The sequence below is a fragment of the Equus asinus genome, chromosome 17 (assembly GCF_041296235.1).
Source record: "Equus asinus isolate D_3611 breed Donkey chromosome 17, EquAss-T2T_v2, whole genome shotgun sequence".
Classification (NCBI taxonomy): Eukaryota; Metazoa; Chordata; class Mammalia; order Perissodactyla; family Equidae; genus Equus; species Equus asinus.
Genome location: NC_091806.1, coordinates 15,638,630 through 15,664,024, shown reverse-complemented (window position 1 = coordinate 15,664,024; position 25,395 = coordinate 15,638,630). Strand labels below are relative to the sequence as shown.

Below are 25,395 nucleotides of genomic sequence, written 5' to 3'. Positions count from 1 at the left end.
ATCTATGGGAGTAGTTCTTACAGCATCTTATTAACCTGAACATTTCAGAAAGGTGCTTGTTATTGATACGTTATTATTATAAACTTATCTTTTAAAACATTATTAAATGATTAAAGATACATCTGTGGTTATGAACTACTGTAGAATACAGATGCTTTTGTTTTCTCAAAGTAACATCTATAAATATAACAAAGATTTCATGACTCAAAATAAGATAATCACATACGTAGCTTTAATCAAAACCAATGTTTATATCACCAGAAATTTGGAGGGTGACTATGTAACCATTGACGTTTAGCACATTATCTAGCAAGAATATAGAAAACATGTTAGAGAATATGGAAGGCTGTAGAAAATATAGAAGGATTGAGCAAACCACATTATAAGTTGCTCTCCATATCAGATATTTTAAGTATTTAGTGTTATAATATGCCTAGTAAAGCTAACAGATTAAAATGTAATAATAGAAAATTAAAAGATAATAATCAAGGAATCTAGATGAGTATATTGAGAGCATCAGTGACACTAAGTGAGATAACACTTTAGTAGGAAAGAAAACACAGGAGAGAGGGAATAGCATGTCATAAATGCAACTTGCTCATTTCACCAGGTCACTACAGAGTTTTTAGAACCTTAGGGCAATTACTGTAGCATCAGCATAAATCAATGGAAAGCCTGAAGATATACAGGGCTATATTTCCTTCAATGTCCATATATTTTTTCAAAACTTGAAAATTCTTTTGGTGACTCATAAATGCTGCCTTTCCTATGATCCTCAATTTGAATATCGTAACTCTAGAAGTATGATCACTTCTAATGCTTTACTACTCCTGATCCTTCCTTTATAAATTTTAGTGCTTAAATTATATTCATTGTTATATTAGCGCTATTTCAAAAAAAACACAGGTCCTCAGAACGATGGAACTGTGAAAGACAGATGTTTTTCTACAACAATGTAGAATACTTTTCTGTCTAATCATAAACTTAATTCAAATTCTGGCACTTAGATCGACTTCAAAACCCAACTCATCACTAACAAGCTGTGTAACCTCTAACAAGTTCCTTAACTTACATATGCCTCAGTTTCCTTATGTAAAATATGGGGCTACCTGTTTTACAATTCATAGTGGTATTTGAAGATTGAAATTAATATATTTGAATCTTTTAGCACAATGCCTGCCACATGGTAAATGTTATAAAAATTTACTATCATCATTAATATTTTTATTATCATTATTTCAGATATTCTTCAACAACAATCATGTTGTTAGCTGAAGGAAATCAGAGTACTGGAGCCACGTTAACCCTCTTGGGCTTCTCAGAATATCCAGACGTTCAGATGCCCTGTTCCTGGCATTCTTGACCACCTACACAGTCACTTTGGTGGGGAACCTCAGCATGAACATGATCATCAGGATCAGTCCTAAACTCAACATCCCCATATATTTTTTTCTCAGCCACTTGTCCTTTGTTGATTTCTGTTATTCCATTATAGTTACACTCAAACTGTTAGAGAAGTTGGTTATGGAAGACAGAACCATTTCTTTCATAGGATGCATCATGCAATTCTTCTTGGCTTGTATATCTGCAGTGGCAGAAACATTCATCTTGGCAGTGATGGCCTGTGACCACTTTGTGGCCATCTGTAATCCTCTGCTTTATACAGTGGCCATGTCACAGAGGCTCTGTGCCCTCCTGGTGGCTGGGTCGTACCTCTGGGGTATGGCTGGCCCCTTGGTACTCCTTTGCTATGCTCTTCGGTTAAACTTTTCTGGACATAACATAATCAACCACTTTTTCTGTGAATATACTGCTCTCATTGCTATCTCAATCTCCAATATACAAATTCCCCACCTACTGCTCTTTGGTTTTGCCACCTTCAATGAGGTGAGTATACTATGCGTCATCCTTGCTAGATACGTATTTATTTTTAAGACTGTACTTAACATCTGTTCTGCTAGCGGGCATTGTGAGCCTTCTCCACCTGTGCCTCCTACCTTATCGCCATCACCATCTTTCACGGGACCATCGTTTCCTTCTACTCTGTGCCCAACTCCAAAAACTCTTGGCAAATTGTCAAAGTGGCCTCTGGATTTTACACAATGGTCAACCTCATGTTGAACGCTCCGATCTATAGCTTGAGGAATAAAGATGAGAAGGATGCCTTCCAGAAATTAATTGACACAAAAGTCCTGTTTTCTGAACCAATCTCAAAAGATGTTTTTAATCTTAAAAGCAGTGGAAACAGAGTCTTCTAAAACCTACAGCACATATTCGCATGAGGTTTTTTTGGTGACTGATGTCACCATATTTTGAATCGGTAAACTGAATTCCCTTGAAGTTATTTGTGTTGTATGTCACTGAAGCATTGTGTATTTTTTGGGAGATACAGATGGATACGCTATGTGATAAAAGGGGGGATGATACTCTTCTGATACTTTCATTCCTTGGGTTCTGCAAATTCTATGAATCCACAATCTTGGGCTTTCTAACAATCAGCTTATGCTGAGAAGTAGATTGGGCAAGGACAGTTACATCTATTGTGTAGATGATGACACAGAGATTCAAGAAACTAGCCTAGAATTGACTGAAATGATTAATTTAAGACAGGAACTCAACTCTGTTAACTCTAAATCTAGTGTCCTTTCACTCTAGTACCTTGGAGACTATTAAAGTCATCAAGTGAAAAGTTGGTGGGAAATGCTTAAAGGAAGTAATCAACCTGACACTGCCTGAATCCACAGATCAGACTTAGCAGCACTGAAAGTGGACAACTAGTTAACACGTATGTCACAATTTGATGCAACTGGCAATAGTCACAACCACCTATGAAGAATTCTTGCCTAAAGGAAACTAAAAGAGTGAATCTAAACTAATAAAGCTTCTTGATGTACCAGTTTAAAGGAATTGGTGCAGGAACAAGTCAAATGATGACAAATAAAGCAATAAGAAAAATACAGATGGTCCAATTTTTCCAAAAAATTACCTGAACGCACATACATGTACATGAACACACACTCAAAACTGTTACACACTACACAGAACATAATGCTACAGAATACATGGAACCGTCACATAATAAAAAAATTTAGTTATAACAACCAAATTTGTTTGATTCTTGATTCAAACTAACTGTACAAATATATCTTTGAGACAACTGGGGAAATTTAAAGTGAGTTTGGTATTAAATTATATAACAATATGTTATTTTGTTAGATGCAATTTTGGCATGAGTGTTTATTCTAATGCTTATTTTATCGATGGTTACATTTTTTATAAACTCCTGTTAATGACTTAGTACTGTTAGCAAGTGGATGGGAAGTCAGGGACTCACTGTCCCTAAAATGTCTTTACTTTTCAGGACAAAGAACACTACACATAGTCTTGCTTTCCAGGCTGCACACAGGACTTTTGGCCAAAAATGCATTTGGGACAGGAAAGAGAAGCAGTGTAGCAATGTAGTTCTTATAGTTGATTGTTTTGACGCTTGTACCATTGGTGGAAGTACTTTTTATTTCCTTGAATGTCTTTAAAAGACTTAAAGTTTTAAAACTACATTGATAAACCTCTTTTGGTTTTATCATCCCAGATTATTTCAGTAGAGCTGAAATTATTTAAGGGCAATTTCTTAAAGAAAATGTACTACAAAAGTACTCAACTAGTGCCATCTCATATTTTGTTGTTGTTCTAAAAAGTACCAACACAGTGGCACAAATACAGCTTTAAAGGACCACCAATTGATATACCCAGATAAGCTTCCTTTTTTCTTTCTGCCATAAATAATATCATGCTGAAATATCCAAGTTACATTTGTTGCAAAAGGGGTTTAGAAAACATAGGACACTACTGCAAACTGCAGAATTATTGAGATGCATGAAAAAAGCTGACTGTCGATTTGAAAATCAATTGTATTTGCTATTCCCTTTGTCTCAAATTCAACGCTCTTCCCTCAGTTATTTGCATAATTTGCTTTCTCACTTGGAAATGGTCCACACTCAAATACCACCTCACTATAGTCTTGGCTGACCTCCCTATTTAAAATGAAACCTTCAATTATATATTTTTTTGCATTTATAATTACTGGAAAATCATTGCATATTTATTTTTTATTCCCCATTAAATTAAATTTGTTGAAAAATGGACATTCTTGCTCTTCTTCTCCAATACCTAAGATAGCACCTAGCTTAGGGTAAACCTCTAATAAACATTTATTGAAAGAATGAATGAATGAGTAATTACATATCCTCATTATGTACTCAACCTTATTTCCCTGGTTTCTGACTAGAGATAGAAAATTCAGCAAAGTGGACACTTGTTTTGGTTTGTCTTATTTTGTTTTATTTTGACCGCCAAGTTTCAATAATCACTTCTAAAACATCCTTATTGTTCTTTGTGAACTATCTCCTGTCTGATCTTAAATTCCTCATAGTTCTGGAAAGTTTGGCTCTATTCCAAGTTCCTTGGAAGGTCATGTTTATTATTCAGTAAGATTCTTGGTACACTTACTTTATGTTAATCAATTGATGTAGGAGTTTAGAATATATAAGTGAACACATTCTCTGCTTTTCTTTTTCTCTGGAACTTTTATTCTAGCAGGGAGAAACAAACAATATATAATAACTGCAATAAATAAAGATTAAAAATATATTTGAAGCTTGTTAAGTACTTTAAACATTAAATTGGATAGTGGAGTAGCCCCTGCAGTACAATAGTATGTTCACGGAAGTTTCCACTGAAAGGTCCATTTGAACAAAAACTTAAGGGGCAGCATTCCAAGGAAGGGGGAAAAAAACTGGCAGAAAAGACCATAAGTAAGGAATGTACAATATTTTCTAGAAACAGAAGGCAAGGAACAGAAGGAAAGAGGTCAGACTAGCTGGGGCAAGAGTAATAGAACAGAACAAAGATTTAAAAGGGACTGGATAATTTTCCCAACTTAATATTAAATTTGTAAATATTTCTGTTTTAACTCTGAAGGCATCAAGATGACCTAGAAGATCTCCAATATGGTGAGAGTGGATGATATGGAAGCAGACAGTTATGCTTGCCATATAGTAGTCACTCAGTTAATACTTGATAATGATGACTTTTATAATTACATAATTTTGGTAGTTGTATGAGGTATGGGACTAATTAGGGGCCTGGGGGAAGTGACCTTATAAATTTTCATGTGAAATACCCCTTATGCTGCTCCAGGTTTTCTAGCATACAAGAATTATGTTAGAGAAAGGTGATTAATTTTAATTGTTTATTTAATGACCTCAAGAGAATGGGGCAATGGGTGGTCTCTAGGGTTCATGTCCCAAAGGTAGTGACTGTAGCTATAAGAACACATGCATCACTCCCAATCTGCAGAGGTCCTCCCTTTGCCTCCAGCAGGTTTGTTTTAAGATTCTAGAGACAGATTGATGCTAATTTCAATGTAGGGTATGTAGAAAACAACATGATGGGGGAACTTATCCTTTAGATCTAGACAGCTCTTGAAAAATATTTAGCCCCTGCAAAAGTTACACATGTGAACATGCAAAGAAGAAGATACATTTATTTATTTATTCTCAAGAGCTTTGTGTCAGAGGGCCTGGCTTGGCTGAACTCCTCGCTAACAGCCCATGAAGAACTGGTACTGGGGCTGGGAGGAGCCGAGGTACAGGAGTTGTGGGGAGAGAAGAACTCTGAGAATTTGAGGGAATGTGCATTATCTTGATTCTACAAATTTTTGGAAAGGGATCCAGGTAGAACAGACAAATATTTAAATAAATTGAAACAAGCAGAGATTGAATAGATCCTCTATTGAAAAACAATTAAAAGTGATCAGCTTTAATTAAGATTATAAAGCAGGATACACATGTCCCTTGTGGGCAAAAAGTTACAAAAAAATTGGGAAAAGAGGGGCTGGCCCCGTGGCCGAGTGGTTAAGTTCGTGCGCTCCGCTGCAGGCGGCCCAGTGTTTCGTTGGTTTGAATCCTGGGCGCTGACATGGCACTGCTCATCAGACCACGCTGAGGCAGCGTCCCACATGCCACAACTAGAAGGACCCACAACGAAATATACAACTATGTACCGGGGGGCTTTGGGGAGAAAAAGGAGAAAAATAAAATCTTTAAAAAAAAAAATTGGGAAAAGAATTACACGGAAGAAGATTTCAGCTGTTATATTTCCTATATAGTTTTCAGGACACAGGAGCCATTATATTAAATATAATATTAGTTTAAAATGAATTTTTAAATGCTTTAGCTAAATTAAATATTGTATTATGAAAAAAGTTTGATAATTAGAACATCTGACTTTGTGATGGATTGTCTTTTGAGGTTGTCGTTAATACTCAAATTTATGAATATAGGGACAGAGGGCTCTTGAGTGTCTCAGTTTTGCATATGATCTGACATTTTTATTGATGAGCCATCTGAAATCCATTTCTTGGGTTGTGGGACCAGAGGTAATCTTACCAGAAATGATAGAGAAAGAGTTTTCCAGAATGGTAAGATCTTAAAAGTGTTGGCAACCATTTAGAGAAATATAATTCTTTTGTATTACTATTTTCTCATGAAAAGTCTTTATAATGCAGTACTACCTCCAATTTAGAATCTCTCTCCCTCACAGGTAATATAGGACAGAAGGAATATCCTATATGTCTTGAAGGGAGAGTAGAAAGAGAGAAAGAGAGAGAGAGAGAGACCTTTGAAAGAGAAGTTTCTAAGTCAGAGTCTTTACTATACTTAGTTATTACTGGGAGAGAAAATGTCCCTAAATCCCCTTCTCATTTCATCTCGATGTTCCTTTCTAGTATAACTCTGTGGCGTGTATGCTGTCATTGGGCTATTTCTCATAGGTTTAGAGTCTCTAGTTTGTCAATTAAAAGTATGATGATTAGGGGTCAGCCTGGTTGCATAGTGGTTAAGTTCATGCACTCCACTTCGGCAGCCCGGGGTTCACAGGTTCGGATCCCCAGAGAAAACCCAGCACAGCTCATCAAGCTATGCTGTGGTAACATCCCACATAAAAATAGAGGAAGACCGGCACAGACATTAGCTCAGTGATAGTCTTCCTCAAGCAAAAAGAGGAAGATTGGCAACAGATCTTAGCCCAGAGCCAATCTTCCTCACATACACAGAAAAGGTATGATAATTCATAAAGGAAATATGTTAGTAGCTAGACAAGAATACGGATCAGGGTCTGGTGTAATAAAATGGATCTGGGGCTGGGAGTCTGGAGATGTAGGATCTGGTCACAGACATGTAGATTGGTACTTACTTGCATTTCGTTGGGAAAGCCAAGATTCTCCAGTTTCCCTTATGTCACCTCCAGAACAAGGAGGTAGACTAGATTACCTTTATCATCTGTTCCAATTCTATTATTCCTCAAGCAATGAGGAAGGATTGACATTTGGGATTCCCCGAGCTGAGGAGCACACTCTTTGAGAAAAATCAATTAAGCTTAACTTTGATAACAGATTTACTGAGTCAGAGTGAAAAGCAAAGATTAAAGTGCTATAAGGAATTAACAATAAAGGCACAAATGTAAAGTATTAGAGGTTTTCATTCTTAATGTCAAAGTATGAATATATGATGCAAAAATTAATTTGTTTAGAAATTTCTCATTTTTGTTACTGATTATAGTACTGACATAATCAGTCATTGCAGTATGCTAGGTTTATCTTTTATGAACTTATAATTTTCAAGGAGAGCTGAAAGTGTTATGGGAGGATTTGCTTTAAAATAACCATAAATCTCTTGATTTCATACTTTTTTGTAAATATTAAAAATTATAATTGAGTACAAACATAATGCAATAACTGTATTGTTTTTACATAAGGAAACATTTTAAATGGTCGTTATGTTTTACAATTTTATACATTTAGTGTATCTTGCATAGAAAATACAAAAAGAAATCCTGAAAGGCATATTTTGCTTCATTTTGCAGTCTTGGGAAGGGCAGTTAACCAAGCTTCTTATATCCTCACTCTCCTTAATATTTTTATTTTCAGGACTGATTCAGATTCTAACAAACAGAAACCATGTTACTGTCAGAGAGAAATAAAACTGGGGCCACGTTCACTCTCTTGGGCTTCTCAGATTTCCCAGAACTGCAAATCCCTCTCGTCTTGATTTTTCTGGCTATTTACACTGTCACTGTTGTAGGGAATATTGGGATGATTGTAATAATCAAAATTAACCCCAAGCTACACACCCCTATGTACTTTTTCCTCAGCCACCTCTCATTTGTGGATTTCTGCTATTCCTCCGTCATTACTCCCAAGACCCTGGTGAACCTAGTTGTGGAAGACAGAACCATTTCATTTATAGGATGTGTAGTACAATTCTTTTTCTCTTGTACCTTTGCGGTAACTGAATTCTTTTTATTAGCTGTGATGGCCTATGACCGTTTTGTGGCCATTTGTAACCCTCTGCTCTACACATTTGCCATGTCCCAGAAACTCTGTGCCGTGCTAGTGGTCGGATCATATGCATGGGGAGTAGCTTGTTCCTTGATATTCACATGTTCTGTTATCAAATTATCATTTCGAGGTTTCAACACAATTAATCATTTCTTCTGTGAATTCTCCTCGTTGCTGTCCCTCTCTTGCTCTGATACTTATGTCAACCAGTTGCTACTTTTCATTTTTGCCACCTTTAATGCGGTTAGCACACTACTCATCATTCTCATGTCTTATGGATTTATCATTGTCGCTATCCTCAAGATGCATTCAGCCAGTGGGCGCTGCAAAGCCTTCTCCACCTGTGCCTCACACCTGACAACCGTTACTATCTTCTATGGCACCATCCTCTTCCTCTACTGTGTGCCCAACTCCAAAAACTCCAGGCACACAGTCAAAGTGGCCTCTGTGTTTTACACAGTGGTGATCCCCATGTTGAATCCTCTGATCTACAGTTTGAGAAATAAGGATGTCAAGGATATTGTCAGCAAAATAATTCTTCTTAAGCATTCTTATTAACCATATTATTATTATTAAGCATATTCTTATTAAGCATATTATTTTAACAGAGTTTGTCCCTGATATGTAAATAAAGTGTGTCCATAAATGTTGATTTTAAATTAATTAATTTAAAATTATGAAGAGTTAATGTTGTACAATAGAAAAGTCATGGATTTTAGTTCAAAGAGACTAAACTTGGCTCTATCTCTTACTGGAAAATAAAATAGCCATCTCTCTCATCTTTAATTTTTAATCTATAAAATTGAGATAATGTAAACTAGCTCTTAATCTGATTGTGAAGAATAAAAAGACTATATTTTAAAAAGACTGTATAAATATCATATGTAAAACCTTGTGTAATCTCAATAAGCAGTTTTATCCCCTTCTTATAACATACCTGAAGTGCACTAGGCTCTCAATAAACATGTGAATTTCTCTTGTAAAAGTACAAATAGCAGTTAAAGTAAGACTAGTCTTCATCCTTCAAGGAATGTAAAATCTAGTGTTGACAGTAGGGCAGTGAAAAAAGTAGTCACTGTATAAGGTAGAAAATAATAAGTTATCATTGAGAATTTGAGAGAAAGGAAAGTTCAAATCCATTTAGGGACATTAGAGAGATGTCTTCATAAAACAGGTATTGTTTGAATTTGTCCTTGAATAACAGAATGGTCAGAATTTTAGGAGACACATTTCAACAAGGAGTTTTCTTTGGAAGATGGAAGCATGGCAAAGTCAAAATGCAATACTGAGTCAATGATGAACCGAATTTTTTATTGAGTGAATACTTTATGACATGCACGTGTGTGTGTATATTATTGTGTATACAGGTTACTTGACATGAATGGAAAGTTGATAAGACACGGCCTTTATTCTGAATGTGTTTCAAAGGAGCTCAAGTATGGTAGGATGATAAGCTGTGATAGACTCCACCAGAGGCATAGAAATAGTAGATTGGCTCTCAAGAAATCTTATAGGCAAAAAGTAAGCAGGGTATCAACCCAATCTGTACTTCATACTTTCATTCTGCCTATAAACACATCAAAACCATGATCAATTCCTTGATTCTTTTTCCTGAACATGAGGGTAATTTCTGAATCCTTCTCAATTGAACTCCCATCTTAAAAAAAAAAAAAAGTGTCTGGAGTCACCTCAAGTGTTGGAAACAAATCACCTATATAACTTTATTCAAAATAAAATGAAAAGCAGGCATTCATTACTATTAAGACCTATTTGATCTGGTAAATTAAAAATTCTAGATTTCTTTAACATTAATAACTCACTTTTGCTTGAATAAATTATACGTCCTTCTCCTTCTCTTTAATCAATATGTCTAGATAAAATTCCAAACTAATCATCAATATAATGGAAGAAATAAATTTCCAGGTATTTTAGTAAGGAAGAAAATCTAACGTGGGTAACAATTTTATATGGATTCAATAAAGTTATTTGGAATGTTCATGTTATTTTAACCTTATGTTCATTATTGAAATGTTCCATTCATATACATTATATAATAAGGAATCAATTAAATAACCATTCTATATGGAAAAATAAAATAGCGTTTTAGATATTGGATGTCTGATGAGGGAATGCTTTTCTCTTCTATTGACTTCTGTTTCTCTAGCTATTTACTAATTTATCTTTGTTATACATTTAGCAATTATGCAATTTCTAATTTTCTTTGAAATTAAGAAATTATTTATATTAATCTTAAACTGAATCCGTAATGGTTAATGCCTTTTTTTAGAGAAGTTTATTTTACTTCTGTCCTGCATGCACCAAGGATGACCACATTTTTTGATAGAATTACCACAAACCATTTGCCTTTACTTTGAAGAAACCAAGGCCTATGATGCTTAAGTGACCTCGCCAACATTGTAAAAGCAATTGTTGATAGAATTCATGAAATCATTCAAGACTCCAGACATATCAGAAGCACACTTTCCATTAAACACTGGCATACAATATGTTTTCCATTATCAGGTTGTGACAGTTCAGATTCTTTATAGTAGATTCTGTTGCTTCTATATACAACATGACTCAGTAGTCTTCACATCTTTTGGTCATATGCTTCTCAATTAGTTTTGAAAAGGTATATATTTGAAGAATTTAATTTTACATATACAATATTTCATCATAAACTTAAATAACAAAAACTGTAATTTCCATTGCATATCCATTTAGAATACATAAATAAATGACATCCAAAACAGTCATATTTGTGCCTTTCCTTCTCCTGAACTTACATTCAATCCTACTCCTCCCATTGATCACTACAATGTTATTAATCAGATTCATACTTTTTATTTCATGATGCTTTTAGCAAAATCAAAAGTTTTTCTTTCTGTATTAAGTTAACCTTGTAATAATTCAATAATAATTATACCACTAATTAAAATATAATTGCATTGCAAATTTGGATAAAATATAATCAATCAAAATTGAAAAAATATTTTTGGAAATATTTTATTTTGCTGAGGAAGAATAAGCCTGAGCTAACATCTGTGCCAATCTTCCTCCATTTTTTTTGTATGTGGGTTACCTCCACTGTGTGGTTGGGGACTGGAGTACATTTGCGCCCAGGATTTGGGCTGTGAACCTGGGCCGCTGAAGTGGAGTGCGCAGGACTTTAACCACTCAGCCATGGGGCTGAGCCCTGGAAATATTCTTTGTGTGAGAAATATTATGAATATATGTTTGGATTATTTATTCCAATTAATTAATGTATCCTTGGAAAGATATCACAATGTTAGAAAGCAAGAGGGTTCAGCATCATTTCTATTTCCACTTTTTAATAGATGAAAATACGGAGACTGCTTGGTCATATTAAATGGAAATGGGACTAGAAACTGTCAGAGATTGTGCTAAAATAGGAATATCACTCAACTCTTTCAACTCCATCCAAGTTACATGCCAATTTCTCACAATAATCTTTAGTTGTTGATTTTAATTAATATGTTTTGGAGTGGTTTGTTCTGCAATCATTAGAAACACTCACTTTCTTAATTTCTGAAAAGGTTACCAAAAGACCTTCCACATCTTATCATATAACAATTAAGTATATCTGTTATTCCACTTGGAGACACCCTGATTAAAACAATGGAATTAGGGGCAAGCTCAGCGGTGCAGCAGTTAAGTTCCCACATTCTGCTTTGCCAGCCATGGGTTCGACAGTTCGGATCCCGGGTGTGGACATGGCACCACTTGGCAAGCCACGCTGTGGTAGGCGTCCCACATATAAAGTAAAGGAAGATGGGCGCGGATGTTGGTTCAGGGCCGGTCTTCCTCAGCAAATAAAGGAGGATTGGCAGCAGTTAGCTCAGGATTAATCTTCCAAAAAAAAGATGGAATTAAAAAGTTTAGAAAATTTAACATACTGCTGATTGCATTGAACCTTGCCAATACAATATTTTACTAAAACAGCACTATCGTATGTGTTTTGAATACATTTCATCAAAACTCAGAGCTTCATATTGATGTTATTCAATTTAGGGATAATGACCATGAAATCAAATTCAATAAAATATTTATTTTTAAATTAGTTTTTAAAAAAACCTGCCATGTTTTTAAATCTAAGACAAATAGGTAAGCAAAGCAGCTCTCCTGTGAGTGGGTGGCCCAGATGACATGAAACTTCACTGACAATGGTACTCTTTATAGATAGTTTTTTAGTTTTTATGTCATGAGACTCTCTCCTTCAGGAAGATAGGTTTTGTGACAGTAGTTTCAGGATGCACTAAGAACAAAAAGAAGAGATGTTAAAAAATATTGTCATCAATCTACTAAATATCTGATTTCAAAACATCACTGTGTTGGCTAAAACACATGCCTAATGCCATCATTTTCTGTGGAAAGAAATATGTACTATATGCCAGAATTATGACAAGAAGTCATACCATGGGATTGAAGTGTCTTGATTAAAGAAAACTTCAAGATTCATGAAAAACAGTATTTCAAATTGTTCTTATGTTTTAGAAGTTTGCTTTTGTTTTCCTCATTGGGGTAATTCACATAGTAAATGAGAACGAATAAGAGGAATCATCACTTTTGAAAAATGAGAGAAATAGAAACATGAGAGTGCTAGGTGGAAAGAAGACCCAGAAACATTCTTCAAATTCAGAAAATTAACAGATGGATCAATTTTAGGAAAACATATATAGGTTGCTGAGAATTTGGAAACTGATTACCTGTAACTAAATACATCCATGGAATTCTTGAAATGTTTGGTATATCAAAGAGCACAAATCACAGACAGTGATTTGAACACTGTTGGTTTAGGGAGACAATACATGGTCAGAAAAGGGGCAGACCTGGGAGAGATCCCTGAGGCAATCCCTTTTAATAATCTCTGGCATTGAGTAAGGACTATGCCATCCCAGCATCATTCAGTAGCTCTGCTCTTCTTCACAGGGTCGTATGTGTGTCAGAACCCAAGAAGCAGCATGTAGTCTGATTCTGTCAGTGATTCTGTGTGTGACTTTTAGGAAGTTGGACCTGACTGTGCTTCAGTCACCTCATTCATAAAGTTATATAATTGTATCAATCTCACATATTTTTATAAAGATGAAATGTGTTTAATAGTTGTATTCATAACAGTAGCTAGCATATCAGAAGTGGCCAATAAATGTGAGGAATTATTATTATTTTCAGTTACAAAGTTCATTATCCCCACCTCTTTCAGATATTTGGTAGAACTCTGGTGTGGCTTCAGACCTTATGCCCTCCAGGAAGGAGCTTTTGAGTATAAGACAGGCAAAGTTTATAAGACCTATTTATATATTTCACAGTGGTGATAGGGGGGCGGGGGTGGACTGTCATGTGCATCATAGTGTTGAGCAGCATCCCTAGTCTCTACCCACTAGATGTCAGTAGCACTCCTCCGTATTGCGACAATGAAAAATGACTCCAGGCATTGCCAAATGTCTCATGAGGATCAAAACAACTCCTGGTTAAGAACCACTGCTCTATAAGTAATCAACAGCCTGATTTTTCATCCTTAGACTTGAAAACAGGAAAAGGTTTGAATTCAGAATAAGGCAACTCAGTTTTACTGGCTGTTGAAGAGAGAAACCATATCATCAGAATAATTATTTGTTTTCAAACTGAGATTTCTTAATTTCTTTTCTTTTGGTGAGGATAATTAGCCCTGAGCTAACATCTTTTACCAATCTTCCTCTTTTTGCTTGAGGAAGATTGTCCTTGAGCTAACATCTGTGCCAATATTCCTCTATTTTGTATGTGGGACACAACTGCAGCATGGCTTGATAAGCAGTGCCTAGGCCCCTGTCCAGGATCTGAACCTGAGAATCCCAGGTCGCTGAAGCAAAGCACATGAACTAAATTACTACACCACTGGGCTGGCCCCCAAACTGGCATTTCTTTATGCACATATCCTTCACCTCTTTGAAATAATTTGAAGAATGAGGAAAATACCTGGCTCTGTTGAGTTCTAGTCCAGATTCTCTTTCCTCCAGGAATAACCAACTAGTGCAACTACAGTCACGTATATGTCTACCAAGGGTCAGAGAATAAGTGAGAGTGGTCTCACCCTCTATTGGTATTTTCTATTTGTCAAAGGCCTTGAATGTATCTTTCTCTCATTAAAAAATAACAACCTTCCCTTTTTAAAACACATTGGAACAAATTAACACTTGTGGGTTAACAATTTTAAATAAACATATTTCTCCTCATTTCAGTGGAAAACAGAAAAGGGTACTATGTATTATAAAAAATTATTTCTTGGGATCCCAGTATCTCCAGTATTGATTAAAGAGAAAAAGAAATTTGAACTTCGTAAAATAATATGGCTAATTAAAGAATATGTGCTGTCCTTCTAACGATTCACTTTCAAGCTCTAAATTGTATAGGACTACTTTAAGGAATCATATAAACTCTTATGGATGGGAATGCTTTTGTGTGATCTGTGAGTGTGAGCTCTATGCCTTTGTAGGCCACAATGTCTGGACTTTTCCTAAACTTCCCAAAAGCAATGTCCTAAAACTGTTGGTGAAATTAGAACAATTTCCTCTGTAACAAATATTGATATGCATGAAATACAGAATAAACAAAATGATACTGTATGTGTCTCTCTCTCCTTCTCTTTCTGCCATTTTCCACACTGATTTTTGTCAAGGAATATAGAATTTATGACTGTAGAGGAGCTCCCTAATTGTCACCCTAATTCTGAGAGTTGAATTAATACGCCTCTGAGCTGGTTATGGGGAATCAGGCCACGTGGACCATCTCTGCTCAGTAGAGGAGGTGAATTCTTTGGGATTTGTTTTGGGTTTACCATCAATTAGTTTCTTATTGTCAGCCTGGAATATTAAGAAGAAAATTTTCCAAGTTGACTTTTCTGTTTTAACTTTGAAGTAGGCAAATGACAAATAACTCAGTTTTTTTTCTTTTTTTGGGGGGGGGTAATGAAAAAACCATGACTTTGGGAAACTGATGTTTCCACTTTAAAATTAGCTCAAGATGTGGAGAAAATATCAGATTATGTTTTCAGTCTGAAATCTCTTCTCTCAGTTTCATCGTATATGTGTATTTGAAGGCATGGGTGTATTCCTCCTGCTGTCTATGAAGGAGGGAAGAGAATAAAATTCCTCAACTTCCGTTTGCGTTTTCTTTCTTTTTTTGTTAATGTAAGCCAGCTACTTGACTTTTCTTTTCTTTTTCTTTTAAAGATCGGCACGTGAGCTAAGAACTGTTGCCAATCTGTTTTTTTTTCCTTCTTCTTCTCCCCAAAGTCCCCCAGTACATAGATGCATATTTTAGTTGTAGATCCTTCTGGTTGTGCTATGTGGGACAGCACCTCAACATGGCCTAATGAGTAGAGCTGGGCTGGCCCCTTTCCTTTTCTTTAGACAGACGTAAATGGTAGTTTCCACCTATGTGGAATGTACAGCATAACTACTTCCCCAACCAGCAATGTGAGAGAACTTGGGAAAGTTTTCACTTCCTTCCTTTTTAATGTGGATACAGGATTTATCTTTCTAGGATTGTAGCCAAATAAAAGTGATAATACATAATATATCCATCATACTTATTCATACCTCTCCATATGCATCTTCATTTACATCCACATGTATATACCAAGGGTACTATTCAATATCCTTTAAAAAAATTAGCCATCTCAAAAATGTAATTTCAGATAGCATAATAATTTGCTACTCTAGATATAATCCACTATGTTTTAAAAATTGCTCTAATTTAACAATTTTTCCCATTGTTAATATTACAAACAATGCTGAAATGTAGCTCTGGATACAGTTTTTCACAATTTTATCAATGTAATTAAATATTTATTGTAATCGCTTACCAAGAAGAAAATCTCAGGGCCAGCCCCGTGGCACAGTGTTTAAGCTCACTCACTCCATTTCAGTGGCCCAGGGTTTCGCTGATTCTGATGCTGGGCATGGATGTGGCACAGCTCATCAAGCCATGCTGATGTGGCGTCCCACAGAGCACAGCCAGAGCGACTTACAACTAGAATATACAACTATGTGCTGAGGGGCTATGGGGAGAAGAAGAAGGAGGAGGAGAAGAAGAAGAAAGAGAAGAAGAAGAGGAGGAGGAAAAGGGGGGGAGAAAAGAGATATTGGCAACAGATGTTATCTCAGGTGCCAATCTTTAAAAAAATAAAAAATAATAAAAAAAACTTAAGCTTAAATTCTGATTTAAAAAAAAGAAGAAAACCTCTCATAAAAAATATCATATAGCTTTTACTGTCGTCAGGGTTAAGATTTTGGACATACGTTGCCTAATGGCTTTCCAGAAAAGTGTATACAACAGTTACATCTTTCTGAGTCATTATTGACATAGATTATTATCATTATAATCAACTAAATTACTTTGCTAATTTGATAAGTAAAAATGATGATGGCTTTTAGAATATATTTTAATTCTCTATTTTTCATTCTGCATAATTCTAGAGTTCAAGAATCATTGTGAGCCACTAAGCTCAAAAAAATTGGTCACAGTCCCTGCATGGAAATTGTACAGGACCTCCTCACCCCCTGCAAAATTTATGCTACTGATAAACTAATCTAAAAAAATAGTGTACACTATTTAGGATCACAATAGCTGTCACCCTACATGGACAGAAATTGCTACATTTTTCAAAGAACAGTAGTTTATCTCCATGAGGCTGTAAAATCATTGAATCTGTTTCAGATTCCAACAAAACACCTAATTTAATTCATCAACCCAATTTATCATAGCAGATAACAGTTGGGAATCATATAGGTTTCTGCTGATACTTAAAGTTATTTTGCTCAGTGAGATCCACTGAGACATTGAAAATTTTGAATTATTTGACAATTGTATCTTAAATCACTGTCAATGCTATATTTTTCCAAAGTTAATATAAATGTGTTGTTTTCTCTCTTGTTCTCGTTTTAGAAGAAACGCAAAACATCGTTTGGTTTCCCATCCTGACATATGGTGGAAATGAGTGAGGAGAACGGTACCACCGTGACACAGTTCGTTCTTCCTGGAGTATCAGATGCCCCTGAGCTGAGAGTCTCTCTCTCCCTCTGTTCCTTCTCGTATATGGAGTCACAGTTTGGGCCAACCTGGGCATGATTGCACTGAATCAGGTCAGCTCTGGACTTCACACTTACAAGTACTTTTTCCTCACCCACTTGTCCTTTGTGGATTTTTGCAGTTCCATGATCATCGTGCCAAAGATGCTGTCCAATATCTTAAACAAGGAAAAATCAGTTTCCTTCCTGGGATGCATGGTGCAATTCTACTTGCTTTGCATGTGTGCAGTCACTGAGGTCTTCCTGCTGACTGTGATGGCTTGTGACTGCTTTTTGCCCATCTGTAGTTCACTGCTGTACATGCTCTCCATGTCCCAGAAATTTTGTATGGTCCTGGTCTCTAGCTTCTACATCTGTGGAACTGTGTGTTCTTTGGTTTACTTGTGTTTAGCCTTTGAAATCCCATCCTGTAGGTCAAATGTAGTCAACCACTTCTTTTGTGATTTACCCCCTCTCTTTACTCTTGCTTGCTATGTCATGTCCATTATTAATTGGGGCCACTTTCAGTGAAATTGTCACCATCGTGATCATCCTCACTTCCTACTGGTTTATTCTCATCGCCATCCTGAGTGTACGCTCTGCAAAGGGAAGGTGCGAAGGCTTTTCTACCTGTGCCTCCCACCACACAGTGATTGCTGTCTTGCAGGGAATCATACTTTTCATTTATTGCAGGCCCAGTTTTTGCAACAGTGTGGATACTGACAAAGCAGCCATGGTGTTTTACACTGCAGTGATTCCCAGGCTGAATCCCTTGATCTATGGCCTGAAGGACAAGGATGTGAAAGAAGCTCTCAAGAAAGTGTTGGGATCCAAATTGCCTTTTGAAAAGCTATTTTCTTAGCTAGACTCAGGGTTTCGTTAGAGATCTTTAGTGAGGGGCTTGTTTTGGGTGGCTGTGAATGAAAAGTAAAATAAGGAAGTATTATTTGAGCTAAAGGACAATGCATGCTTTTTTGTTTTCCAGTTGCCTATCTTATTTAGACAAATCTTATCCCTTTTATTGGAGAGTTCAAGTGCATCTGCTACCTTTGCTGCTCTTCTCCAATCTTTAATTGCCTTGAATGGGTTTTTAGAGTGATATTGTTAGACTCAATTTCCTGGTCTGAGATAACATCAATAGATTTCTAACAAAGTGCACATGAAAAGATATGTCTTCTCATCATCCTTAAAGTGTGCAACCATTCTTATTAAATTGACTTCATTTTTTTTACGTGGTATGAGTATACTTTTCTCTCATATTCTGTTTTTTTCATGAAAATTTGAACTAAATTTCCTATTTGTATTTCTGAGTATTTTTTAGTTTTTTTGTTTTTCTCTTTCTTATTAATTTTTTGATTGCAAGGTAATAATTTTAGAACTTTTAAAATCTTCTATTCCGCAAAATAGTGATGATAATACTCTACTTTTCTAACATTTTCATGAACATTAAATACTATATCTTAAGTTCTTTGCACTACATATGGTATATTATAACTGATCAATAAGTTATCTGCTGTTGTTGCTATTGTTTGTAATTTTATCTTTTGTTCTCTGTTTTGCTTTGTCTTGGTTAAATAAGTGGATCATATATTTGATGCTGTACCTTTTTAAGCTTTCGTGCTCTTGTTAACATTTTTTTCCTCTGCCTGGTATTATTCTAAGCATTCACTATATTTTCTAAATCTATTATATTCTAAACCTATTATAAATTAGATTCCCACAGCTTCTGAAAAATAATTAGCACACATCCTGTGGCTTAAAACAATAGACGTTTATTCTCTTACAATTCTGGAGATCATAAATTTGAAATCCACGTAACTGGGCCAAATTCAAGGTGTCAACAGGACCATACTCCCTCAAGAGGTTGTAGGGGACAATCTTTTCCTTATCTCTTCCAGCTTCTGGTGGCTGAAGGTATTCCTTGTCTTGTGGTTATATCACTTCTGTCTTCAAGGCTAGCATCTTCAAACCTCTCTCCTCTCCATCTTTTCTACATTTTCGTGTGTGTGTGTGTGTGTGTGTGTTTCAAATAATCTTCTGTCTCTCTCTTATAAGGACACTTAATGTGGTTTAGAGTACACCCTGATCATCCAGGATAATCTGCTCATCTGAAAATCATTAACCTAATCACAACTTCAAGCGATACTTTTCCAAATAAGATGACATTTATAGGTTCCACGGATTAGAGCCTGATACACATAAGGTCCATTTTCAAGCATAACACACCCATCTTTTAAAAGCCAAATCATAATTTAGCTTTCCCATGTTCTTACAATGCTGACACTTCATTTTTTTCTTTCTTTCTTAAGATTTAATTTCATATTTGTTATTTTCTATTTTTTTTGTTTAAAGATTTTATTTTTATTTTTTCTCCCCAAAGCCCCCGGTACATAGTTGTATATTCTTAGTTGTGGGTCCTTCCAGTTGTGGCATGTGGGACACCGCCTCAGAGTGGCTCTATGAACAGTGCCATGTTCGTGCCCAGGATTTGAACCGACGAAACACTGGGCCGCCTGCAGTGGAGCGCGCGAACTTAACCACTCGGCCACGGGGCCGGCCCCTATTTTCTATATTTTTGCTGAATTCACTAATGCAACTTAGGTCCTTGTTGCTTTAATGAAGTAGAAAGAACTCTGGACTCGAGATTACACACCTCACCCCAGGTTCATATCCAGATGAGTTATTTTGAGGAAGACACAAACTTGCTTAATCTCAAGTTTCTGAAATATAAACTGGGGATAAGCTGCTAGCCTTAGAGAGTTATCATTGGACTTAAACATAATGACAAAACTTCAAGGACCAGTCCCATAAAAAGTACCATTATTAATGTTTTTTAAAAAGGAATCTTTGAGGGTAAGGATAATTTGGAAATATTCCAGTATCCCTTGGTGAAGACAGCTACTCATTATTTCTTTAAATAGATAAATAAGCAATGACTAAATGAATGGAATTATATTGTGCTTATGATGAAACTATGGCTCTATATTGGTTTTCCAATGTTTAAGTGGGGTGAGATTTACCATACCACCCATGATACTTTGTATTTTAGGGTGAAGTTAAGAGAAACGTCTTTCACCTTTGGTCCTTCAACTAGAACAGGATTTCTCAACCTTAGCACTGTGGACATTTTGAGCCAGACAATTTAGTGCTGTGGATGTCTTTCCTGTGTACTATGGGATGTTTAGTAGCATTCCTGACCTTTACCCATTAGATATCAGGACCACCCCTCCCCACATTTGTGAGAAGCAAAAACGTCTCCAGACACTGTCAAAATTCTTATAGAAAGCAAACTCACCTGAGTGTGGAGTCACTGGACTAGAAAGCATCAATATACTGGAGCTCTAGTCTCCTCAGAGGAGCCTTCAGTATTAAATTTTCCTGTGTTTAAGAAGCATTTTCAGCTATCCAGGTGCTCACATTTTAGTCAGTTATCAGTTTGATCTCTCTCTAGAATCTACAATGTCCCTTTCACAGACCTTGGGTCTGAGGGCTTCAGCGACGCAAAATTCCCCCCACTTTAGCATGGATAACTAGGAGTACCCATGTTCTGCTGAGAGATAGACACACTTTTCATATCTAAAGACTGATTGTTTTGTTTTATTAGCATAAAGGATGGATGCTTTCCATTCAGCTTCACAAAAAACTTGACATAGCAGATCTGTCTTTCCCTCCAAATGTCACTTCATAGGTAATACCTCTAGTTGTCTGGGAGGAATCAAGGTGCACTGGGTGCTCCTCAAAGCAGGTCTGAAATCAGCCGCATAAAAGTTTCTTTGTGTTTCTTTAAGTGGTTTTGTTTTACGCATATAATCTGGTCACTCCCTTACTTTTAAAATATAGGGGTTGATATGTTTATCTCATTCTCTTACTATTAGCATCTCAATTTTCGGGTGAGGACCATGCCTTTCCTATACTTGATGGGTCTCTTTCTTTGCACTTAATGGGATTTGGGGAAGTGTTCATGGCCAGTCATCAAAAGACCCACTGATTGGTTTCTAGGTGGACAGTAGTGAGCTAGTGACTTAACTAGGGGATTTTGCTGGAATTATTGGAAAAGAAGTTTCTTTCTGCTGAGATTTATCCTATGGACAGATGGAATCTCAAAACTCCTCATATCTCTCTTTGCCAAGATAAATATATGTAAATATAAACACACACTCATATATATACATAACTGGAAATGCATATTTTTGTATAATATGTTTATATTTCCAGTATTACCTTTCTTCATTAGTCAACACATTCTCTATAAATCTCATTTCTGAGTCTCCAATCATACCAGGGACTTTCCAGTCTCCATGTAATTGCTTATTTTTTTTCCTCTACCATCTTTCGTTTACTGTTCTATACTTGATAAAATTCCTAATGTCGAGTTCAACTTATCTTCCTTTTCTCTGTTTTGTACTTAGAACACTGCCTAGCACAACATATTTACAGAGTAAATGCATTTAGTGAATGAAGATTCTCTGATCCATTTATGAACAGAATTCCATTTGAACATAAATGCACATGTAACACATACCAGAGTCATTAACTTCACTCATAATTGGTTTTCCATTTACATGTTGACTTTCAAGATCTTCTAATCCTCAATACCTAGATAAATACATTTTTTCTTCTTTCCAGTTTATTCCACCATTCTATCACATAGAATATCCTGATAGTTTGATAAATTGCTTTGAGTTGGTTAAATCTAACTAGATAGCAAATATCATAATCCAATTTTATATACAATAATCTAGTATGTTGAAAGCCCAAACATATTTTTCTTTGAGACATCCTGAGGAGGTAGAAAAATACATTATGTCATTTCATTTTTTGTTTAACTAACTCCTCAGTAGAACTGTTTAATTGCTCACATACATTTTCCCCCTGGGATTTGGACGTTAGTGTGTGTGTTCCTGGGATCTGATGTGAGATTGGAGAGCTGATCTCAAAAGACTCAAAGCAAAATATAAAAGATCTTGCATTATTCTAAGGAATGACGGCCTTTCTAAGGGAGGCACAAATTTATTCTATGAACACAAAAGGGCTGCCCAAATGGATTATAGAAAAGGTAGCAATGGGTCAATTTTTTAATCTTTAACTGTCAAAATAGATTTTTGCAGTGAACAATGAACCGATGCTGAGAACAGTGTAGTAAGAAGGTGAATGAAAGAAAGTGATCTGGTAAGTGTTCTTAACATAATCCTAGTATATTAGAGCTGGATAGGATTTTAAGTGTTCATCGTCTTATAGTCAATTATTTTACACATAAGAAACTGATGTTTTGAGAATAAACATGCCTAGAATGACACTTTTTGTCCTCAAGGTATTTTCAACAAAAACAAGAGCAACAAGATGGGCCTGGGCCCGTGGCACAGTGGTTAAGTGTGCATGTTCCACTTTGGCAGCCCAGGGTTAGCCAGTTCGGATCCCGGGTGCGGACATGGCACCGCTTGGCAAGCCATGCTGTTGTAGGCATCCCACATATAAACTAGAGGAAGATGGGCATGGATGTTAGCTCAGGGCCAGGCTTCCTCAGCAAAAAGAGGAGGATTGGCAGCAGATGTTAGCTCAGGGCTAATCTTCCTCAAAAAACAAAAACAAAAACAAGAGCAACAACAAAAAAAAAGCACATTTAACACATGATCTTCTTAAGACAATCCTCAGTATTATTGGATTCTGATTTGGAATCTAAACACAAACACAATTCTCATTATCTACTATTTCTTTTCAAAAGTTGGGTAGGTTTAAATATAAATTAAAGCTGACCCAATTTGTATATCATAATATTTATTTTATCTTATGGTAATGTTTTGGAGTGAACAGTTATCAACACAAATAGAAAGACTAGGGTGCGACTAGGGGGTTGGCTTTAAGGGAATAGAAAACAAGTTTCAAAAGCAGTGACTAGGGCTCAATATAGAGAACTTACTGCAGAAATATGTAAATTTGCTGAACTCTTTCAGAAATTTTCATTCTCACCTGAAAATTGCATAGAAGAACAGATTCTTTGGCTCCTCTTTGGACTCCACTTAATTTTTTGTTTCTTCTATTCTTTTCCCCTTCCATTGTTCCATTTGGCTTTCATATTTCATTTTTGAATCCTGAAGGTTTCTTTCAGTCTTGAAGTGTGTAACATCCTTGAAAGATTCTTACAGGTAAATATTCTTCATATAATTTGATTTCTTTATTACCTTTAATTCTGTGATTGGAAATAAGGGGTTTAGCAGAAAACAGCTTGCACAAAGAAGTGATTGTTCCCTAGGACTCAGATCCCAAGCTTATTTAAGCATAGTCCCTAAGATAAGATTTTCTTTGATGCCTACTTTTTAATAGTTATCTTCATAATTATCAAAAGAGATGATGGCACAGTAATCACTGGATATAATTTTATCTTTCCCTCACCTTCGCAGCAGTGGCCATTGCTCCACTCCCAGATCAACTGACAATCTTATGTCTCATATTTGTAGACATGTATAGGTGAACGGTCACTCAATGACAATTGATAGTTTCGAAGGAGGAAGCCACATATATTTCAGCAAAAGAGAACTCCAAAAGAGTTGGAGTAGCTCAATGATGCTTTCTTTTTTTAATTAACCCTTTTTTAGAGCAAAAAGGAAAACCTGGTTGATAATAAAATAATAAATACTAATGTCTAAGGAAGCTCAAACTTTTCTCAATGGTTGAATAATAATACTTAATATTTATTGAATGTTTGCTATGTGAAGAGCACTCTTCAAAATATTTTATGTGTAATTGCTCATTTAATCCTCATAATTACCTGCAGGCAATGTTCCTATAAAATGTAATTTACATATCAGAAAATGAAACCATAGAACTACTGAAATTTTGCTACAGTGCTACAAATATTAAGTGATAGATCCAAATTTAAACTCAGGCAGTCTGACTCTAGGGTCCATGCTTTTAATCATCACAACATACTGTCTCTATTACTGTGTCAAAAGAAGTAAACCTGCCTGTTCTAACTCATGCACTAAATGAAAATTGAAGTTAGTTTTAAACTGATATCCTTATATCAAATCTGGCACGTTGAGATTTTGGAAAATAATGATATTATTTACTCCAATCTTCTTCCTAAGTTTCACCATCTCTGACACATTTCCATCTCTTAGAAGGAATTTTTTATTGAAGAGTGCTCTAGCCCAGTGATGCAGAATTTCCAATCTCTGGCCCTCGCTCTTTGATTGCCGAGCTATGCAACCCTGGACTGGCTAAATGGCCTGAAATAATCAAGTTCTTTTCAATATAATTGAGAGATAGTGAATTATTAACATATTTGAAAAGGCTATGAGAATTAAATTAGATATGAAAGTCCATTGAAAATTACAAGATGAAAATATGCTAGTGCCAGATATTCACATTTACCCAGAATTCAGTTAATTTACCTAGAAACAGAAGGAAGGTAGAAAATAAACTTTGAGTAATAATGCAGAATCCACAATTTCTATGGTATTTATATTTCATTCTCTGTGTCTCTAAATGTATGCAAAGTTTTAGTAAAGACATTTCGTTTTATTGAAAACCTGGAACAAATTGAGGAAAGAGCAGGAGGGTAAGACTCTTGTAATGTTGTTAGATCAGGTTCTGAGATGGAGGATATGGATAGAAAATGGAAATACATGTCAAATCTGAAGGTATTTAAAAGCTGAGCTTGTACAGGACATGGAATCATTTAAGAGTTTAAGCAAGAAGGAAACAAAATACAAAATCTATTTTATATATATAACTCTTGCAGTGGTTTATGGATAGATTTTTTAGCATGTTTGAAAGTAGAGTGAGGATTGACTGGAGGGAAGGAGGCCAATTATGAGGTTCAACTGAGGAAAAAGAGGGATGAAATTAAGTAACGGAATGGCAGTGATGAAAAAGAGTAAACCTTGGATATCAGCCACATTTCCATATAGAATAAAATAGGTGACTGCATTGACT

At 35.8% G+C, this 25,395-nt stretch overlaps 1 protein-coding gene and 2 pseudogenes across 1 annotated transcript; all 3 read left to right on the top strand.

Moving 5' to 3' along the window:
* Positions 1–1,261: 1,261 nt before the first annotated feature.
* On the top strand, positions 1,262–2,258 carry LOC139040915 (olfactory receptor 5D14-like; annotated as a pseudogene).
* Positions 2,259–8,014: 5,756 nt separating this feature from the next.
* On the top strand, positions 8,015–8,953 carry LOC139040914 (olfactory receptor 5D18-like). The gene has a single exon (XM_070488622.1). It carries the CDS (start codon positions 8,015–8,017, stop codon positions 8,951–8,953), a length of 939 nt encoding a protein of 312 aa, XP_070344723.1.
* Positions 8,954–17,386: 8,433 nt separating this feature from the next.
* Positions 17,387–18,322, top strand: LOC139040913 (olfactory receptor 5L1-like; annotated as a pseudogene).
* The last annotated feature ends 7,073 nt before the right edge of the window (positions 18,323–25,395 follow it).

Excerpts from the sequence above, each read along its gene's own strand:
- LOC139040914 (XM_070488622.1), top strand. The coding sequence starts at position 8,015 with ATGTTACTGTCAGAGAGAAATAAAACTGGGGCCACGTTCACTCTCTTG.